Source organism: Catharus ustulatus, chromosome 18 (genome assembly GCF_009819885.2).
Source record: "Catharus ustulatus isolate bCatUst1 chromosome 18, bCatUst1.pri.v2, whole genome shotgun sequence".
NCBI classification, from domain to species: Eukaryota; Metazoa; Chordata; class Aves; order Passeriformes; family Turdidae; genus Catharus; species Catharus ustulatus.
This window is the reverse complement of record NC_046238.1, coordinates 8,636,582-8,657,810: the sequence shown is the minus strand read 5'-3', so window position 1 is coordinate 8,657,810 and position 21,229 is coordinate 8,636,582. Positions and strand designations below refer to the sequence as shown.

The 21,229-nt window shown below is 54.3% G+C and overlaps 1 gene segment (V, D, J or C); it reads left to right on the top strand.

Moving 5' to 3' along the window:
* The first annotated feature begins 18,420 nt into the window (after positions 1–18,420).
* LOC117004849 lies at positions 18,421–19,849 on the top strand. The segment is given in 3 exon segments: positions 18,421–18,456; positions 19,385–19,394; positions 19,530–19,849. Coding segments are annotated over 3 exon segments (366 nt in total).
* The last annotated feature ends 1,380 nt before the right edge of the window (positions 19,850–21,229 follow it).

The window sequence follows — 21,229 nt, the reverse complement described above, 5'->3', positions numbered from 1 at the left end:
TTTTCTGTCATTCTCATGATGAGTCGGTGTTCCAGATGTGGGAGTGAGGCAGGTTTTTGTCTCCTCTACACTACCATTGCTCTTAGTTTTTCCCCATTTTGTGTACTAAAGAGTAGAAGTTGCCTTTCGATCTGGTGATCGTTGTTCTGCTCCCTACAAAAATGTGAGTCTTTGTTTCTCATAGAGTTTGTCTCTCTAAGACTTACAAGTAATGACCATGTCTTCCTGCTGGTGCCTCTGTGCTGGTGTGGCTAGGGCTGGGTTCTGCTCTCCTGCTGTGCCTGTGGCCATTTGCCATGTCTGTTCTCCTCTGACTGTCACATTCCCTATATCCTAATCCAGGCATTTCTGTACTTCTTGGACACCGACTGACCCCCTGTCTTCTCCACTCTCTCCTCTCGCTCTCCAGGTTCCCTGGTACAAGCAGCAGCAGTGACTCAGCCATCCTTCATGTCAGCAAACATGTGAGAGACTGCTAAGATCACTTCCTCCAGGGCTAGCAGTGGTGGGTATGCCTGGTACCAGCAGAAGGTCCCTGGCACTGGCCCTGTCACTGTGATCTACTACAATGACAAGAGACCCTCGGGCATCCCTTCGCGATTCTCCGGATCCGGGTCCGGCAGCACGAACACGTTAACCATCACTGGGGTCCAAGCCGAGGACGAGGCTGTCTATTTCTGTGGTGGCAGGGACAGCAGCAGTGATGCTGCCACAGTGGCACAGAGGATTACTGAAGTGATTTAAAAACCTACCATGGCAGAGTTCTGTGAGGAGTTCCTTCATTCCAGTGTGAGGTGTCAGGGTAGAGCTGCCTTCCTTACTGAGCCCTGTCTTTTCCAATCTACAATTCCCCTGGTCCAGGTAGTATTGCCAAGTCAGCCATCTTTGGTATCAGCTAACCTCAGAGAGACCTCAAAGAACAGCTCCTCTGGGCTTAGCAGTAGCTAGACTTAGGCTGGCTAGTCGAGGCAGAGGGACCCGGCCATGCCACTGCCACTAGAGCAACAACATACCCTCGAGCATTCCTTTGCAATTTTCCTTGTCTACCTCCATGGCCAAAGGAGCAGCATGGAAGGGCCGAGGCACGTCTGAAAGGGTGGTGGGGAGAGGTCTGTGCAGGTGGGTGGGGCTGGCCAGGCTGGGCATGCTCCAGGGGCTTCAGGATGCACAGCCCTTCTGTTCCTTACGGTGCTGATGACAAGGGGGAGAGTCACTGGTGCTGGGGCTGTGCCTGCAGTGGGGGTGTTGTCACACCTCAGCACTGCTGGGGAAACGTGGGCTTGGCTGGGGCAGCTGCAGGTGTGGAGCCCTGTGCAGAAGGGAAGGGAACAGCCAGACTAGCTGATCTTTGCTAAGATTGACGGGTCTTTGCCCACACACCTCAAACCAGCTGAGCATAGTCCTGTGGTTCCTGAGATACACAAGCTTGTGATGTCCTGCCTTGCAGCAGGACCTGTTTTCCCAGCTGAGTGCCCAAGGGAGACGGTGGCCTGCAGTGATCCTTCTGCATTGGTGGGCAAGAAGGAAGAGGAGCAGTGGGACACAAGCTGTCAGGAAATGTTGGGGGACACATTTCCATGAAGGTCCCTCCAGGGTAGGCAGTGACAGAAGAGGGTGTTGGGTGCCCACAGCACAGCCTCATCAGTGTGAGGTAAGGAAGCAGGTGGGATGACACTGTGGCCTGGGCCCCTCCTCTCCTTTCAGTGCTCACCCACAGCACAGCACAGGTACCACAGCCATTCTTGCTGGACCAGAATGAGGCCTTTGGGCACAAAGACCCCGTCCTGCTGCCATGGCAAGTCTGTGCCCATGGGACAATGATTGGCCCCTGTCTTCTCCCCTCTCTTTTCTCCCTCTCCAGGTTCCCTGGTCCAGGCAGCGCTGACTCAGCCACCTGAGGTGTCAGCCAACGTGGGAGACACAGTCAAGATCACCTGCTCTGGCCTTAGCAGTAGCTATGCTTATGCTGGCTGGTTCCAGCAGAAGGTCCCTGGCACTGCCCCTGTCACTGTGATCTACAGCAATAGCAACAGACCCTCGGGCATCCCTTCGCGATTCTCCGGATCCACATCCGGCAACACGAACACGTTAACCATCACTGGGGTCCAAGCCGAGGACGAGGCTGTCTATTTCTGTGGTGGTATTGACAGCAGCAGTGGCAGTTACTATGGTGTATCATGAGATCAAGAAGTAGGACATGAGAATTCCAAGGATTTCCAGACTCCAAAACAAAAGACAATATTTCCATCCTCCACCCTCATGACTCTCCTGGGGTAGGTTTCTATCCCCTCTGTACAGCAATGGCTTTGAATGTCCTTCTTTCATTGTCCCACAGAACTGGAGGTTCTCTTGTTCTCCACCATGTCTGAAGGTCATGGTCCTTGCCCCTACAAAGATCAGTGTGGCTTTCTCCCACAGCCCATCACACCTTGCTACTGATGACCATGTCCTCCTCCTGCTGCCTCTGTGCCAAGGTGCCTTGGGCTGTGTCACTGTGATCTATGGCAGCAACAACAGACCCTCAGGCATTTCTTTGTGATTCTCTGGATCCTGGTCCAACTCCACAGGAACATTAACCATCACTGGGGTTGAAGCCGAGGACAGGGCTCTCTGTTTCTGTGGTAGCAGCGATGGCAGCAGTGCTGATGGGGTAATGAAGGCAGTGAGCAACGGGGAAGTGAGACACAGAACCCAGTGTCAAGACTGGAAGGTTTTGAGCCCTTTTTTCTCATGGCCCAACAAAGCTCTGATAGTGGAATTGAGGCAGGTTCCTGGTCCCTTTGTAAGGCCATGAATGTGCATAACAAGGCACAGGAGGTGACTTTTTCTCCGGTCCCCATAATAGGAATGGCACTGCCTGATCCTCAGCCATGCTGCCTTTTGCTTCACACTGTCCTCTCGTGCTGCTGCTCCTGCTGAAGCTGCTGCTGCTGGGCCAGGCTGGGCTCTGATTCCTCCATGTTTCTGTAGCCATGACCAGGTCCATTTCCCTCACTGGGTGATGTTCTATTGCTCTGCTGCTGCCAGCTCTCCTTCCAGGGCCATGGGTCTCTTATCTTCCTCTCTGTCTTGAGGCTGTGTGTCCCAATGTGGCACCAGAACCACTGGGCACAGGGGACTGTCACACTGCCTGGGCAAGCCTGTGCTCCTGGGGAAATAACTGACCCTTCTGGTCTTACCCCTCTCCCTCTCCTGGCTCCCTGGCCTAGGCAGCATCACTGAGTCAGCTGTCCTCATTATCATTAAACATGGGAGAAACTGCCAAGATCACCTGCTCCAGGAGCAGCAGCAACTATGGCTGGCACCAGCAGAAGGTCCCTGGCACTGCTCCTGTCACTGTGATCTATCGTAATGATTAGAGACCCTTTGACATCCCTTCATTGTTCTCTCAATCCCTATTCCACACCACGAGCACATCACTGGGGTCCAAGCCGAGGAATGAGGCTGTCTGTTTCTGTGTGCCTTGGACAGCAGCAGCTGTGCTGGTCAGGGTCCATGGCAGAGCCCCAGTGCACCATAGCCTGGGCACCTCCCCCTCTGCAGTGCTCAGCCACAGCTCAGGTGCTATGGCCAGACTTGCTGGGCCTAGAGGGCACAGGGGCCACATTGCCCTGGCCAGACTAATCGGCCAGACTAATCTTTGCTCTTGGGACACTGACCAACCCCCAATTTCTCCCCTCTCTTCTCTACCTCTCCACGTTCCCTGGTCCAGGCAGTGCTGACTCAGCCATCCTCCATGGCAGCCAATTTGGGAGACACCTCAGGATCACCTGCTCTGGGGGTAGCAGCAGCAATGCCTATGGCTGGTTCCAGCAGAAGGTCCCTGGCAGTGGCCCTGTCACTGTGATCTACCGGGATAACAGCAGACCCTCGGGCATCCCTCCGCGATTCTCCGGATCCAGCTCCGGCAGCACGAACACGTTAACCATCACTGGGGTCCAAGCCGAGGACGAGGCTGTCTATTTCTGTGGTGGCTATGACAGCAGCAGTGGCAGCTATGGTGTGAGGAAACAATGAGTAACAGAAAGTGAAAGAAAATCAAACAACAGGGGAAAGATTTTGGTTCTTCTTCCTCCTGGCAGCTCATGATGTAGCTGTGTCCCCCACAGCCTCTTGGTACTGCTGGCCATGTCAATCCTGTGCTGCCAAAGCTGCTTCTGTGCAGCCATTCAGCACTGGGATGGGCTCTACTCCTCAAAAGTGCCTGTGACCATGTCCATATCTGACAGTTGAATTTCTTGTAACCTTGTCCAGGCAGGTGTGTGTACACTGACTGAAATCCTCCCCTCTCTCCTCTCTCTCTTTAGGTTCCCTGCTCCAGGCAGCATCACTGAGTCAGCCATCCTCAGAGTCAGCCAATGTGGGAGACACCATCAGGATCACCTGCTCTGAAGGCAATCCACAGAGATAATTTGCCTGGTACCAGCAGAAGGTTCCTGGCAGTGCCCCAGTCACTGTCATCTATGAGGGCAACAAGAGACCCTCGGGCATCCCTTCGCGATTCTCCGGTTCTGCATCCGGCTTCACGGCCACGTTAACCATCACTGGGGTCCAAGCCGAGGACGAGGCTGTCTATTTCTGTGGTAGCTGGGACAGCAGCAGTACTGCTAGTGAAGTGACAGAGGAATTAAAAGCATAGATTTTCAGTCCTTCTCATGGCCAAGCAGACTAGTGGATATGGGACAGAGGCAGGTTTATGTCTCCTCTGCAAGACTATGGCTACGAATACCATTTTTGGTCCTAGAGAAGAGGAGGTGATTTGTGGCTGGGGACAACAGTTCTTGTCCGGACATTGTATAGCTGTGTTCCCTACCTTACTGCCTCTTCCTACTGATAATCAAGTCCTCCTGCATCTGCCAGAGCTGCCTCTCTGCTGAAATGCCTTGGCCTGGGCTCCACTCCTCAGATATGCTGCTGACTATCTTGGACTCCATTCTCCTCTGACTGTGGCATTCCTTATGACCTTGGTCCCCAGACAGCTCTGTGCTCCTGAGACACTGACTGACATTCTCTCTTCCCTCCCTCTCTCCTCCCCCTCTCCAGGTTCCCTGGTCCAAGCAGCAGCAGTGACTCAGCCATCCTCCCTGTCAGCCACTTTGGGAGACACCCTCAGGAACAACTGCTGTGGGAGTAGCTATGGCAGTTATGGCTGGTTCCAGCAGAAGGTCCCTGACAGGTGCACCATAGCCTGGGCCCCTCTTCTCCTCGTAGTGCTCACTCACAGCACAGGTACCCTGGCTGGCACTGCTGGGCCAGGATGAGGCCTTTGGGCACAGGAGACCCATCCTCCTGCCATGGCAGGTCTGTGCCCCTGGGACAATGACTGACCCCCGTCTTCTCCCCTCTCTTCTCTCCCTCTCCAGGTTCCCTGGTCCAGGCAGCAGTGACTCAGCCATCCGAGGTGTCGGCCAATGTGGGAGGCACGGTCAAGATCACCTGCTCTGGTAGCAACAGCGGCTATGGATGGCATCAACAGTACCCCTGTCACTGTGATCTATTACGATGACATCAGACCCTCGGACATCCCTTCACAATTCTCCAGATCCTATTCCAGCAGCACAAACACGTTGACCATCACTGGGGTCCAAGCTGAGGATGAGGCTGTCTATTTCTGTGCTAACTATGACAGCAGCAGCTATGGTGTGTGGTGACCATCTATAAGAGAAAGTGACAGAGAGTCAAAATGCTGAGGAAAGATTTTGGCCCTTCTCCCTCCTGGCATCTCTTGGTGTAGCTGGTCCCCCACAGCTTCTTGCTACAGATGGCCATGTCCTCCTGTGCTGCCAGAGCTGCTTTTGTGCAGCTGTTCTGCAATGGGCTGGGCTCTGCTCCTGCAATGTGCCTGAGACAATGTCCCTGAATGTTCTTGACTTGGCTGCTGCATTCCCTGTAACCTTGTCCAGGCAGGTCTGTGCTCCTGGAACTCTGACTGGCTCCACTCCTTTCTCCTCTCTTCTCCCTTTTCCATAGGCCCTGGTCCTGGCAGCGCTGAGTCAGCAACCATCCTCACTGCCAGCCAGAGTGGAAGAGACTGTCAGGATATCCTGCTCTGGGGGTAACAGTGGCTATGGCTATGCCTATGGCTGGTTCCAGCAGAAGGTCCCTGGCACTGCCCCTGTCACTGTGATCTACTGGGATAACAGCAGACCCTCGGACATCCCTTCGCGATTCTCCGGATCCGAGTCCGGCGGCACGGGCACGTTAACCATCACTGGGGTCCAAGCCGAGGACGAGGCTGTCTATTTCTGTGGTGGCTGGGACAGCAGTGCTGGTCAGGATTGAGGTACCCCAGAGGATGCTTGTTGCTGACCATGGATGCTGGGGGATGCTGTTTCTAAGGAATGACTGAGGTTTGAGAACTGCAGTTCACAGGAATGGTTTTGCAGATTGATAGTGCACCAGTGGCCCTTGGCTTTAGGGATCCCTGGCAGGACCAACACCCTGTTCTGCCGTCTGGACATTTGGCCAGCTCCATGTCCAGTGTAACTCTCCATAAATCTGACAGTTTTTCTCAGCAGTTGAAGTGTGGTATGGGAAGTATCCCCTAATGAGGGAGCTGAGTGGCAGCTGGGGAAAGATGTGCTGTCAGGTTCCTGCCTTGTGAATGGAGTCTGAATTTCATGGAGCAGCCATGGCCCAGGCATGTGGTGACTTAAAAGCTAGACAAAGTCCAGAGCACAACCCCACCAAGTGTGAGGACATGGAGCTGGTGGGATTGCACCATGGCCTGGACCCCTCCCCTCCTCCCAGTGTTCACCTACAGCTCAGGTGCCATGGCCAGACTTGCTGTGCCTGGACAGGGCTTCTGCACACAGGGCCACATCCTGCTGCTCTGGGAAAGCTGAGTCACTGGGACACAGATTTATCTCCTTCTTCCTCATCTTCTTCTTCCCTCAATTCTCTCTCTCTTCATGTTCCCTGGTCCAGGCAGCATCTCTGACTCAGCCATCCTCCCTGTCAGCCAACAAGGGAGACACCATCAGGATCACCTGCTCTGGGGGTAGCAGCAACTTGTATGGCTGGCACCAGCAGAAGGTTCCTTGCAGTGCCCCAGTCATTGTCATCTACCAGGAGGACAATAGACCTTCGGGCATCCCTTTGCATTTCTCCGGTTCTGCATCCGGCACCATGGCCACGTTAACCATCACTGGGGTCCAAGCTGAGGACGAGGCTGTCTATTTCTGTGGTAGCTGGGACAGCAGCAGTGATGCTGGTGAAGTGACACAGATTTTCAAATTAGGTGGAAGGGAATTAAAAAATTAGATTTTCAATTCCTCTCACGGCCAAGTAGAGTAGTAGATATGGCACTAAGGCAGGTTTATGTCTCCTCTGCATAGCCCTGGCTATTAGTACCATTTTTAGTCCTAGAGAACAGGAGGCTGGAGACCACTGTCCTTGTCCCTACAAAACTCATGGCATTGCTGTGTTTCCGACCTCACTGCCTCTTGCTACTTACAACCATGTCCTCCTGCATCTACCAGAGCTGCCTCTCTGCTGAAATGCCTTGGCCTGGGCTCCACTCCTCAGATATGCTGGTGACAGTGTCAGGCTCCATTCTCATCTGACTATCGCGTTCCCTGTAACCTTGCTCCCCAGCCAGGTCTGTTCTCCAGGGGCACTGACTGACCCCTGTCTCCTCCTCTCTCTCCTCTCTCTTTCCAGGTTCCCTGGTCCAGGCAGCAGAGACTCAGCCATCTGAGGTGTCAGCCAGTGTGGGAGACACGGTCAGGATCACCTGCTCTGGGGGTAGCAGCTACTATGGCTGGTATCAGCAGAAGGTCCCTGGCACTGGCCCTGTCACTGTGATCTACGAAAACACCAAGAGACCCTCAGGCATCCCTTCGCGATTCTCTGGATCCACATCCAGTGGCACGGGAACATTAACCATCGCTGGGGTCCAAGCCGAGCACGAGGCTGACTATTTCTGTGGTAGTGCTGACTACAGCAGTGGCGGTTATGGTGTATCATGAAAACAAGAAGTAGGAAGTGACAATTCCAAGGATTTCCAGACTCCAAAACAAAACAAAATATTTTCTCCCTCTTGGCTCACTGTGGGATAGGTTTCTATTCCCTCTGTACAGCAATGGCTTTGAATGTCCTTCTTTCATTGTCCCACAGAACTGGAGGTTCTCTTGTTCTCCACCACGACTGAAGGTCATTGTCCTTGTCCCTACAAAGATCAGTGTGGCTTTCTCCCACAGCCCATCACACCTTGCTACTGATGACCATGTCCTCCTCCTGCTGCCTCTGTGCCAAGGTGCCTTGGGCTGTGTCACTGTGATCTATGGCAGCAACAACAGACCCTCGGGCATCCCTTTGTGATTCTCTGGATCCTGGTCCAGCTCCACGGCCACGTTAACCATCACTGGGGTCCAAGCCGAGGACGAGGCTGTCTATTTCTGTGGTAATGGGGACAGCAGCAGTGGCAGCTTGTTTGGTGATACAGAGATACATGGAAATAATGTACAGACAAATTAAAACAGGAGACTCTCTCTCAGAGCTCTCTCTCAGAGCTGAGCACGGCTGTGGGTTTGATGCAGCTTCACGTCCCCCCTTCTAGAGGCCATTGGCTGTGAACAGCCTCCTCCTTGTCCCAGGCTGTGCACGAGGTGACCCTGGGGCTGTGCAGTGCCTGCCATTGCTGTGTCATCAGCCCCACCACCTCATTCTGCTGCCAGCCATGTCCTCTTCTCTGACAGGTCTCTTCATGGGGCCCTGGCCTTGGGCTCAGGCCTTGGGCTCTGTCTGAGGCAGTGATCCCTCTGTTCCATCAGGACTTCTTGGCACAGGAGCACTGGTCCTGCAGGTCAGACAGGGCTGTCCTGGGGCACACACTGACACCCCTCTTCTCCTCTCTCCCTCTCCACATTCCCTGGTCCAGGCAGCATCTCTGAGTCAGCTGCCCAAGGTGGCTGCCAATGTGGGAGAGACTTTCAAGGCCAGTAGCTGTGGCTATGCCTGGTCCCAGCAGAAGTCCCTGTCACTGTGATCTATGACAGCAGCAAGAGACCCACAGCGGTGGCTGCCAGTCCCTGCCAGTTCAGGGCTGATGCCAACTCATCTCTGGGGACAGCAACAGTGACAAAAGGACCCTGTGTCTGTGTGAGAGGCTCTCCCCTGTGAACACAGGCTGCCGTGGGCAGGGTGCCGTGCAGAAACAAACTCTGATGGTTGTGGCTGAGGCTGGAGGAATCTCTGCAGCTGGTGCAAGCCGTGGCAGGGCCGAGTGGCAGCAAGGGCAGAGTCCTGTGCCGGGCTCTGCTCTCAGTTCCTGCAGTGCTGTCCCTGAGGCCCTTCTTGTCCCCACACGGTGTCACTGTGGCTCCACCGCACAGTCCTGAGGCTCACGGGGCAGGCAGGAGCCAAAGGGGCTGTGGCCAGCGCGGTGCCCGCGTGTGCCAGCGAGGTTCAGAGCAGCCCCGCAGGCTCCGCTGGCAGCTGCCCTGGTTCGTGGTGTGTGCAGGAGGCACAGGGGCTGCCCCTGGCCGGACCGGAGTGCAGGTGCTGTGTGCTGGTGATTGGTACAAACACCGGCTCAGCTCTACCCACGGGTGCTGAGAAGCTACTGGAGACCCTCAGCTCACTTGGAATTTGGAGGAACCGGGGCTTGATTTTCCTTTCTTGAACTTTCTGGTCTGGGTGTGGTTCCCATTCCCTTTCAAAGCCCCATTTCTCTGCTCTGCACTTGCCCTGTGGCAATTCAGAGAGCCCGAGGGTGGCACTCTCGATTGAAGCAGGACATGTCCAGTGAGGCCATGTCCTAAGGGGCAAGAACAGGCTCGGGGTGGTCCCAGGCTTCTCTGTGAGCTCCGCAGCCACTCTGAGAAAGAACAAGACAACCCAGCCAAATGTTGCTGCCTTTTGGTGGGTCAGAATTGCCTATAGTAGGAAGAGGGAGCAGTGGAACAGGAGCTTCAGGGAGCAATGGAGGACCAGTGCCTGAGGATGGTAGAGGCTTAAAAGCCAGTCAAAGGCGCTGAGGACCGCCCCATCAATGTAAGGACATGGAGCTGGTGGGATTGCACCATGGCCTGAGCTCTTCGTCTCCTTGCAGTGCTCACTCACAGCCCAGGTACCATGGCCAGTCTTGCTGTGCCTGGACGGGGCCTTTGGGCACAGGGGCCCCGTCCTGCTGCCATGGCAGGTCTGTGCCCCTGGGACAATGACTGACCCCCGTCTTCTCCCCTCTCTTCTCTCCCTCTCCAGGTTCCCTGGTCCAGGCAGCGGTGACTCAGCAGCCATCCGAGGTGTCGGCCAATGTGGGAGGCACGGTCCAGATCACCTGCTCTGGTAGCAGTGGCAGCTATGCCAGGCACCAACAATGCCCCTGTAACTGTGATCTATAACGATGACGTCAGACCCTCGGACATCCCTTCACAATTCTCCGGATCCTATTCCAGCAGCATGAACACGTTGACCATCACTGGGGTCCAAGCTGAGGATGAGGCTGTCTATTTCTGTGCTACCTATGACAGCAGCAGTGGCAGCAACTATGGTGTGTGGTGACCATGAGTAAGAGCACATGACAAAGACTCAAAATGCTGAGGAAAGATTCTGGCCCTTCTCCCTCCTGGCATCTCTTGGTGTAGCTGGTCCCCCACAGCTTCTTGATACAGATGGCCGTGTCCTCCTGTGCTGCCAGAGCTGCTTTTGTGCAACCGTTCTGCAATGGGCTGGGCTCTGCTCCTGCACTGTGCCTGAGACCATGTCCCTGTGTGTTCTTGACTATGGCTGGCTCCAGCAGAAGGTCCCTGGCAGTGCCCCTGTCACTGTGATCAACTGGGATAACAGCAGACCCTCGGACATCCCTTCGCGATTCTCCGGATCCAACTCCGGCGGCACGGGCACGTTAACCATCACTGGGGTCCAAGCCGAGGACGAGGCTGTCTATTTCTGTGGTAGCTGGGACAGCAGTGCTGGTCAGGATTGAGGTACCCTGAAGGATGTTTGTTGCTGACCATGGATGCTGGGGGATGCTGTTTCTAAGGAATGACTGAGGTTTGAGAACTGCAGTTCACAGGAATGGTTTTGCAGATTGATAGTGCACCAGTGGCCCTTGGCTTTAGGGATCCCTGGCAGGACCAACACCCTGTTCCGCCATCTGGACATTTGACCAGCTCCATGTCCAGTGTAACTCTCCATAAATCTGACAATTTTTCCTCAGAAGTTGAAGTGTGGTATGGGAAGTATCCCCTAATGAGGGAGCTGAGTGGCAGCTGGGGAAAGATGTGCTGTCAGGTTCCTGCCTTGTGAATGGAGTCTGAATTTCATGGAGCAGCCATGGCCCAGGCATGTGGTGACTTAAAAGCTAGACAAAGTCCAGAGCACAGCCCCACCAAGTGTGAGGACATGGAGCTGGTGGGATTGCACCATGGCCTGGACCCCTCCCCTCCTCCCAGTGTTCACCTACAGCTCAGGTGCCATGGCCAGACTTGCTGTGCCTGGACAGGGCTTCTGCACACAGGGCCACATCCTGCTGCTCTGGAAAACCTGAATCACTGGGACACAGATTGATCTCCTGCTTCTTCATCTTCTTCTTCCCTCAATTCTCTCTCTCTTCATGTTCCCTGGTCCAGGCAGCATCTCTGACTCAGCCATCCTCCCTGTCAGCCAACATGGGAGACACCATCAGGATCACCGCTCTGGGGGTAGCAGCAACTTGTATGGCTGGTACCAGCAGAAGGCTCCTGGCTGTGCCCCAGTCACTGTGATCTGTATCAATAGCAACAGACCCTCGAGCATCCCTTCGCGTTTCTCTGGTTGTGCTTCCGGCAACACGGCCACGTTAACCATCACTGGGGTCCAAGCCGAGGACGAGGCTGTCTATTTCTGTGGTAGCTGGGACAGCAGCAGTGATGCTGTTGAAGTGGCAAAGACAGATATTCAAATGAGTTAGTGGGGAATTAAAAATTTAGATTTTCAATCCTTCGCATGACCGAGCAGAGTTGTGGGTGTAGGACTGATGTAGGTTTATGTCTCCTCTGCATAACCATGGCTATGAATACCATTTTTGGTCCCAGAGAACAGGAGGCTGGGGACCACTGTTCTCATCCCTACAAAACTCATGGTGTTCCCCACCTTACTGCCTCTTGCTACTGATGACCATGTCCTTCTGTATCTACCAGAGCTGCCTCTCTGCTGAAATGCCTTGGTTTGAGCTCCATTCCTCAGTGACTGTGCCGATGTCCATTCTCCCCTGACTGTGGCATTCCCTGTAACTTTGCTCCCCAGCCAGTTCTGTTCTCCTGGGGCACTGACTGACCCCCTCGCCTCCCCTCTCTCTCTCCAGGTCCCCTGGTCCAGGCAGCAGCAGTGACTCAGCCATCCTCCCTGTCAGCCAACATCGGAGACGCCATCAGAATCAGCTGCTCTGGAGCTAGCAACAACTGGTATGGCTGGTTCCAGCAGAAGGTCCCTGGCAGTGGCCCTGTCACTGTGATCTATGATAACACCAACAGACCCTCGGGCATCCCTTCGCGATTCTCCGGATCCTATTCCAGCGGCACGGGCACGTTAACCATCACTGGGGTCCAAGCCGAGGACGAGGCTGTCTATTTCTGTGCTAGTGCTGACGGCAGCAGTACTGTCCATGAAAGCAGTGCTCAGGCTCTTGGTGATGGTGTATTTTTCACTTCTCTTTATTGATGAACCTTTCCCTTGTGGGGAGGAGTTTCAGAGCATACACAGATCCTACCCTTGATGCCTGCGGCTAGTTTGGCACTTGATTTGCCAGGTTTTGTCTGCAGTTCTGTCCTAATGCCACATTCTATCTGGTGGCCATAGTGTGTTGAAGATATACCCAGTGTTTTGTCATGCATTTTAATCACACAGAGCTTCTCACTGCCTAGCAGCTCTGCTGGGCCAGGCTGGGCTCTGATTCCTCCATGTTTCTGTAGCCATGACCAGGTCCATTTCCCTTACTGGGTGATGTTCTATTGCTCTGCTGCTGCCGCCTCTCCTTCCAGGGCCATGGGTCTCTAATCTTCCTCTCTGTCTTGAGGCTGTGTGTCCCACTGTGGCACCAGAACCATTGGGCACGGGGACTGTCACACTGCCTAGGCAAGCCTGTGCTCCTGGGGAAATAACTGACCCTTCTGGTCTTACCCCTCTCCCTCTCCTGGCTCCCTGGCCTAGGCAGCATCACTGAGTCAGCCTTCCTCATTATCATTAAACATGGGAGAAACTGTCAAGATCACCTGCTCCAGGAGCAGCAACAAGCAGGAACTATGGCTGGCACCATCAGAAAGTTCCTGGCACAGCCCCTGCCACTGTGATCTATCTTACTGATAATAGACCCTTGGACATTCCTTCACTGTTCTCTCTATCTGTATTCACCACCATGAGCACATGAACCATCACTGGTTGTCCAAGCTGAGGACGAGGCTGTCTGTTTCTGTGGTAGTGCTGAAAGCAGCAGTACTGCTGGTGAAGTGACAAAGACAGAGGAATTAAAAGCATAGATTTTCAGCCCTTCTCGTGGCCAAGCAGAGTTGTGGATGCAAGACTGAGGCAGGTTTATGACTCCTCTAAATTACGATGGCTATGAATACCATTTAATGTCTAGAGAAGATAAGGTGATTTTGTAGCAGGGTCCATTGTCCTTGTCCCAGTGAAATTCATGGGATTGCTGTGTTCCCCACCTGAACAGGCTGATCTGTGCTCCTGGGACACTGACTGACCCCATTTTCTCCCCTCTCTTTTCTCTGTCTTTAGGTTCCCTGGTCCAGGCAGCATCTCTGACTCAGCCATCCTCCATGACAGCCAATTTGGGAGACACCTCAGAGTCACCTGCTCCGGGGGTAGCAGCAGCAGTGGCTATGGCTGGTTCCAGCAGAAGGTCCCTGGCAGTGGCCCTGTCACTGTGATCTACGACAGCAACAAGAGACCCTCGGGCATCCCTTCGCGATTCTCCGGATCCAGCTCCGGCACCACGGCCACGTTAACCATCACTGGGGTCCAAGCCGAGGACGAGGCTGTCTATTTCTGTGGTGGCTGGGAAAGCAGCAGTGGTAGCTATGGTGTGAGGTAACAGTGAGTAACACAAAGTGACAGATTCAAAAAACAGGGGAAATATTTTGGTCCTTCTTCCTCCTGGCAGCTCATGGTGTAGCTGTGTCCCCCACAGCCTCTTGGTACTGCTGGCCATGTCAATCCTGTGCTGCCAAAGCTGCTTCTGTGCAGCCATTCAGCACTGGGATGGGCTCTGCTCCTCAAAAGTGCCTGTGACCATGTCCATATCTGACAGTTGGATTCCCTGTAACCTTGTGCAGGCAGCTGAGTTTACCTGGGACACTGACTGAAGTCATATTCTCCCCTCTCTTTTCACACTCTTCAGGTTCCCTTGTCCAGGCAGCATCACTGAGTCAGCCATCCTCAGAGTCAGCCAATGTAAAAGACACAGTTAGGATCACATGCTCTGAAGGGAATCCCAAAAAATACTTTGCCTTGTACCAGCAGTAGGTCCCTGGCACTGGCCCTGTCACTGTGATCGATGCTGATGACAAGAGACCTGCGGGCATCCCTTCGCAATTCTCCGGTTCTGCATCCGGCTCCACGGCCACCTTAACCATCACTGGGGTCCAAGCCGAGGACGAGGCTGTCTATTTCTGTGGTAGTGCTGACAGCAGCAGCTATGCTGGTGAAGTGACAGAGGAAATAAAAGCATAGATTTTCAGTCCTTCTCATGGACAAGCAGAGTTGTGGATGCAAGACTGAGGCAGGTTTATGTCTCTTCTGCATAACCATGGAAATCAATACCATTTCTTGTCCTACAGAACAGGAAGTGATATTGTGGCGGGGGACCATTGTACTTGTCCCTACTAAACTCATGGCATTGCTGTGTTCCCCACCTCACTGCCTTTTGCTACTGATAACCATATCCTCCTGCATCTGCCAGAGCTGCCTCTCTGCTGAAATGCCTTGGCCTGGGTTTCACACCTCAGATATGCTGGTGACTGTGTTGAGATCCATTCTAAGCTGACTGAGGCATTCCCTCTAACCTTGCTCCCCAGCTAGGTCTGTTCTCCTGGGGCACTGACTGACCCGTTTTCCTCCCCTTCCTGTCTCCTCTCCCTCTCCAGGTTCCCTGGTCCAGGCAGTAAAAGTGACTCAGCCATCCTCCCTGTCAGCCAATTTGAGAGACACAATCAGGATCACCTGCTCTGGGAGCAGCTATGGCAGCTATGGCTGGTACCAGCAGAAGGTCCCTGGCACTGGCCCTGTCACTGTGATCTACAGCAGTACCAACAGACCCTCGGGCATCCCTTCACGATTCTCCGGATCCAAATCCGGCTCCACGGCCACGTTAACCATCACTGGGGTCCAAGCCGAGGACGAGGCTGTCTATTTCTGTGGTAATGGGGACAGCAGCAGTGGCAGCTGGATTAGTAATACAGAGATACATGGAAATGATGTACAGAGGAACTAAAGCTGGAGATTCTCTGTCCTCTCCCTCAGAGCTGAGCACAGCTGTGGGTTTGATGCAGCTTCATGTCCCCCCTTCTAGAGGCCATTGGCTGTGAACGGCCTCCTCCTTGTCCCAGGCTGTGCACGAGGTGACCCAGGGCTGTGCAGTGCCTGCCATTGCTGTGTCATCAGCCCCACCACCTCATTCTGCTGCCAGCCATGTCCTCTTCTCTGACAGGTCTCTTCATGGGGCCCTGGCCTTGGGCTCAGGCCTTGGGCTCTGTCTGAGGCAGTGATCCCTCTGTTCCATCAGGACTTCTTGGCACAGGAGCACTGGTCCTGCAGGTCAGACAGGGCTGTCCTGGGGCACACACTGACACCCCTCTTCTCCTCTCTCCCTCTCCATATTCCCTGGTCCAGGCAGCATCTCTGAGTCAGCTGCCCAAGGTGGCTGCCAATGTGGGAGAGACTTTCAAGGCCAGTAGCTGTGGCTATGCCTGGTCCCAGCAGAAGTCCCTGTCACTGTGATCTATGACAGCAGCAAGAGACCCACAGTGGTGGCTGCCAGTCCCTGCCAGTTCAGGGCTGATGCCAACTCATCTCTGGGGACAGCAACTGTGACAAAAGGACCCTGTGTCTGTGTGAGAGGCTCTCCCCTGTGAACACAGGCTGCCGTGGGCAGGGTGCCGTGCAGAAACAAACCCTGATGGTTGTGGCTGAGGCTGGAGGAATCTCTGCAGCTGGTGCAAGCCGTGGCAGGGCCGAGTGGCAGCAAGGGCAGAGTCCTGTGCCGGGCTCTGCTCTCAGTTCCTGCAGTGCTGTCCCTGAGGCCCTTCTTGTCCCCACACGGTGTCACTGTGGCTCCACCGCACAGTCCTGAGGCTCACGGGGCAGGCAAGGAGCCAAAGGGGCTGTGGCCAGCGCGGTGCCCGCGTGTGCCAGCGAGGTTCAGAGCAGCCCCGCAGGCTCCTCTGGCAGCTGCCCTGGTTCGTGGTGTGTGCAGGAGGCACAGGGGCTGCCCCTGGCCGGACCGGAGTGCAGGTGCTGTGTGCTAGTGATTGGTACAAACACCGGCTCAGCTCTACCCACGGGTGCTGAGAAGCTGCTGGAGACCCTCAGCTCACTTGGAATTTGGAGGAACTTAGGGCTTGATTTTCCTTTGTGTTGTTGAGCCTTGAAGTTTCTGGTCTTGGTGTGGCTCCCATTCTTTTTCAAAGCCCCATTTCTCTGCTCTGCACTTGCCTTGTGGCAATTCAGAGAGCCCCAGGGTGTCACTCTTGATTGAAACATCCTGTGGTTTTTCCAGCTGTTCTGTGTCTGCTGCTAATCAGCCCCCAGGGAGTACAGTGCCCTGGGACCAAGAGGCACCAACCAGCCTTAGGTGCTCCAAGGCAGGTGGATGTGTCCACATGGCCAGGTGGTGCTGTCCCCTGCCCTGTGCTCACAACTCCTGGTGCAGCAAAGCCATGGTCCTACTGGGAAGGAACAAGCTCAGGTTGCTCCCTGGCTGAGCTGAGTGTGCATCAGCCATACTGGGGATCGAGAAGGCAACATGGAGTGCTTTTTGGGGGGCCAGACGTGCCAGCAGCATACATAGGTGGAACTGGGACACGAGCCCCAGGGAACAATGGGCATCAGATATCCCTGGAGGACTTGTGCCTTACCAGGTAGGGGCTTAAAAGCGGCTCAAGGGCCCACAGAATAGTGCCATCAGTGTGAGGACATGCTGCTGCTGGGATTGCACCATGGCCTGAGCCCATCTTCTCATCAGTGTTTGCCCATGGCACAGGTGCCATGGCCAGACATGCTATGCATGAAAAAGGCTTGTTAGCACAGGGACCTTGAGAAGGTCTGTACCCCTGGGACACTTACTGATCCCCATCTTCTCCCCTCTCTTCTCTCCTTCTCCAGGTTCCCTGGTCCAGGCAGTGCTGACTCAGCCATCTGAGGTGTCAGCCAACGTGGGAGACACGGCCAAGATCACCTGCTCTGGGATTAGCAGCTATGCTAATGCTGCTGGCTGGTACCAGCAGAAGGTCCCTGGCAGTGCCCCTGTCACTGTGATCTACCAAAATGACAAGAGACCCTCGGGCATCCCTTCACGATTCTCCGGATCCAAGTCTGGCTCCACGGGCACGTTAACCATCACTGGGGTCCAAGCCGAGGATGAGACTGTCTATTTCTGTGGAGTCTATGACAGCAGTGGTGCTGGTATAATGACACAGATTTTGATGTGAGGTACATGAGAATTACAAATGGAAATTTTCTGTCATTCTCATGATGAGTCAGTGTTCCAGATGTGGGAGTGAGGCAGGTTTTTGTCTCCTCTACACTACCATTGCTCTTAGTTTTTCCCCATTTTGTGTACTAAAGAGTAGAAGTTGCCTTTCGATCTGGTGATCGTTGTTCTGCTCCCTACAAAAATGTGAGTCTTTGTTTCTCATAGAGTTTGTCTCTCTAAGACTTACAAGTAATGACCATGTCTTCCTGCTGGTGCCTCTGTGCTGGTGTGGCTAGGGCTGGGTTCTGCTCTCCTGCTGTGCCTGTGGCCATTTGCCATGTCTGTTCTCCTCTGACTGTCACATTCCCTATATCCTAATCCAGGCATGTCGGTACCTCTTGGACACCGACTGACCCCCTGTCTTCTCCACTCTCTCCTCTCGCTCTCCAGGTTCCCTGGTACAAGCAGCAGCAGTGACTCAGCCATCCTTCATGTCAGCAAACATGTGAGAGACTGCTAAGATCACTTCCTCCAGGGCTAGCAGTGGCGGGTATGCCTGGTACCAGCAGAAGGTCCCTGGCACTGGCCCTGTCACTGTGATCTACTACAATGACAGGAGACCCTCGGGCATCCCTTCGCGATTCTCCGGATCCGGGTCCGGCTCCACAAACACGTTAACCATCACTGGGGTCCAAGCCGAGGACGAGGCTGTCTATTTCTGTGGTGGCAGGGACAGCAGCAGTGATGCTGCCACAGTGGCACAGAGGATTACTGAAGTGATTTAAAAACCTACCATGGCAGAGTTCTGTGAGGAGTTCCTTCATTCCAGTGTGAGGTGTCAGGGTAGAGCTGCCTTCCTTACTGAGCCCTGTCTTTTCCAATCTACAATTCCCCTGGTCCAGGTAGTATTGCCAAGTCAGCCATCTTTGGTATCAGCTAACCTCAGAGAGACCTCAAAGAACAGCTCCTCTGGGCTTAGCAGTAGCTAGACTTAGGCTGGCTAGTCGAGGCAGAGGGACCCGGCCATGCCACTGCCACTAGAGCAACAACATACCCTCGAGCATTCCTTTGCAATTTTCCTTGTCTACCTCCATGGCCAAAGGAGCAGCATGGAAAGGCCGAGGCACGTCTGAAAGGGTGGTGGGGAGAGGTCTGTGCAGGTGGGTGGGGCTGGCCAGGCTGGGCATGCTCCAGGGGCTTCAGGATGCACAGCCCTTCTGTTCCTTATGGTGCTGCTGACAAGGGGGAGAGTCACTGGTGCTGGGGCTGTGCCTGCAGTGGGGGTGTTGTCGCACCTCAGCACTGCTGGGGAAACGTGGGCTTGGCTGGGGCAGCTGCAGGTGTGGAGCCCTGTGCAGAAGGGAAGGGAACAGCCAGACTAGCTGATCTTTGCTAAGATTGACGGGTCTTTGCCCACACACCTCAAACCAGCTGAGCATAGTCCTGTGGTTCCTGAGATACACAAGCTTGTGATGTCCTGCCTTGCAGCAGGACCTGTTTTCCCAGCTGAGTGCCCAAGGGAGAAGGTGGCCTGCAGTGATCCTCCTGCATTGGTGGGCAAGAAGGAAGAGGAGCAGTAGGACACAAGCTGTCAGGAAATGTTGGGGGACACATTTCCATGAAGGTCCCTCCAGGGTAGGCAGTGACAGAAGAGGGTTTTGGGTGCCCACAGCACAGCCTCATCAGTGTGAGGTAAGGAAGCAGGTGGGATGACACTGTGGCCTGGGCCCCTCCTCTCCTTTCAGTGCTCACCCACAGCACAGCACAGGTACCATTGCCAGACTTGCTGGACCAGAATGAGGCCTTTGGGCACAATGACCCCGTCCTGCTGTCATGGGCAAGTCTGTGTCCCTGGGACACTGACTGACCTCCCTCTTCTCCCCTCTCTTCTCTCCCTCTCCAGGTTCCCTGGTCCAGGCAGCGCTGACTCAGCCATCTGAGGTGTCAGCCAACATGGGAGACACGGTCAAGATCACCTGCTCTGGCCTTAGCAGTAGCTATGCTTATGCTGGCTGGTTCCAGCAGAAGGTCCCTGGCACTGCCCCTGTCACTGTGATCTACACCAATAGCAACAGACCCTCGGGCATCCCTTCGCGATTCTCCGGATCCACATCCGGCAACACGAACACGTTAACCATCACTGGGGTCCAAGCCGAGGACGAGGCTGTCTATTTCTGTGGTAGCTATGACTACAGCAGTGGCAGTTACTATGGTGTATCATGAGATCAAGAAGTAGGACATGAGAATTTCAAGGATTTCCAGACTCCAAAACAAATGAAAATCTTTCAGCCATCTTCCCTCTTGGCTCACTGTGGGATAGGTTTCTATCCCCTCTGTACAGCAATGGCTTTGAATGTCCTTCTTTCATTGTCCCACAGAACTGGAGGTTCTCTTGTTCTCCACCATGACTGAAGGTCATTGTCCTTGTCCCTACAAAGATCAGTGTGGCTTTCTCCCACAGCCCATCACACCTTGCTACTGATGACCATGTCCTCCTCCTGCTGCCTCTGTGCCAAGGTGCCTTGGGCTGTGTCACTGTGATCTATGGCAGCAACAACAGACCCTCAGGCATCCCTTTGTGATTCTCTGGATCCTGGTCCAGCTCCACAGGAACATTAACCATCACTGGGGTCCAAGCTGAGGACAGGGCTCTCTGTTTCTGTGGTAGCAGGGATGGCAGCAGTGCTGATGGGGTAATGAAGGCAGTGAGCAACGGGGAAGTGAGACATAGAACCCAGTGTTAAGACTGGAAGGTTTTGAGCCCTTTTTTCTCATGGACCAACAAAGCTCTGATAGTGGAATTGAGGCAGGTTCCTGGTCCCTTTGTAAGGACATGAATGTGCATGACAAGGCACAGGAGGTGTCTCTTTCTCCAGTCCCCATAACAGGAATGGCACTGCCTGATCCTCAGCCCTGTTGCCTTTTGCTTCACGCTGCCCCCTCATGCTGCTGCTCCTGCTGAAGCTGCTGCTGCTGGGCCAGACTGGGCTCTGATTCCTCCATGTTTCTGTAGCCATGACCAGGTCCATTTCCCTCACTGGGTGATGTTCTACTGCTCTGCTGCTGCCAGCTCTCCTTCCAGGGCCATGGGTCTCTAATCTTCCTCTCTGTCTTGAGGCTGTGTGTCCCACTGTGGCACCAGAACCATTGGGCACAGGGGACTGTCACACTGCCTGGGCAAGCCTGTGCTCCTGGGGAAATAACTGACCCTTCTGGTCTTACCCCTCTCCCTCTCCTGGCTCCCTGGCCTAGGCAGCATCACTGAGTCAGCCTTCCTCATTATCATTAAACATGGGAGAAACTGTCAAGATCACCTGCTCCAGGAGCAGCAACAACTATGGCTGGCACCAGCAGAAGGTCCCTGGCACAGCCCCTGTCACTGTGATCTATCTTACTGATAAGAGACCCTTGGACATGCCTTCACTGTTCTCTCAATCTGTATTCAGCACCATGGGCACATGAACCATCACTAGGGTCCCATCCAAGGATGAGGCTGTCTGTTTCTGTGTGCCTTGGACAGCAGCAGCTCTGCTGGTCAGGGTCCATGTGTGTGAGTACATGGGGCTGGTGGGATTGCACCATAGTCTGGGCCCCTCCTCTGTT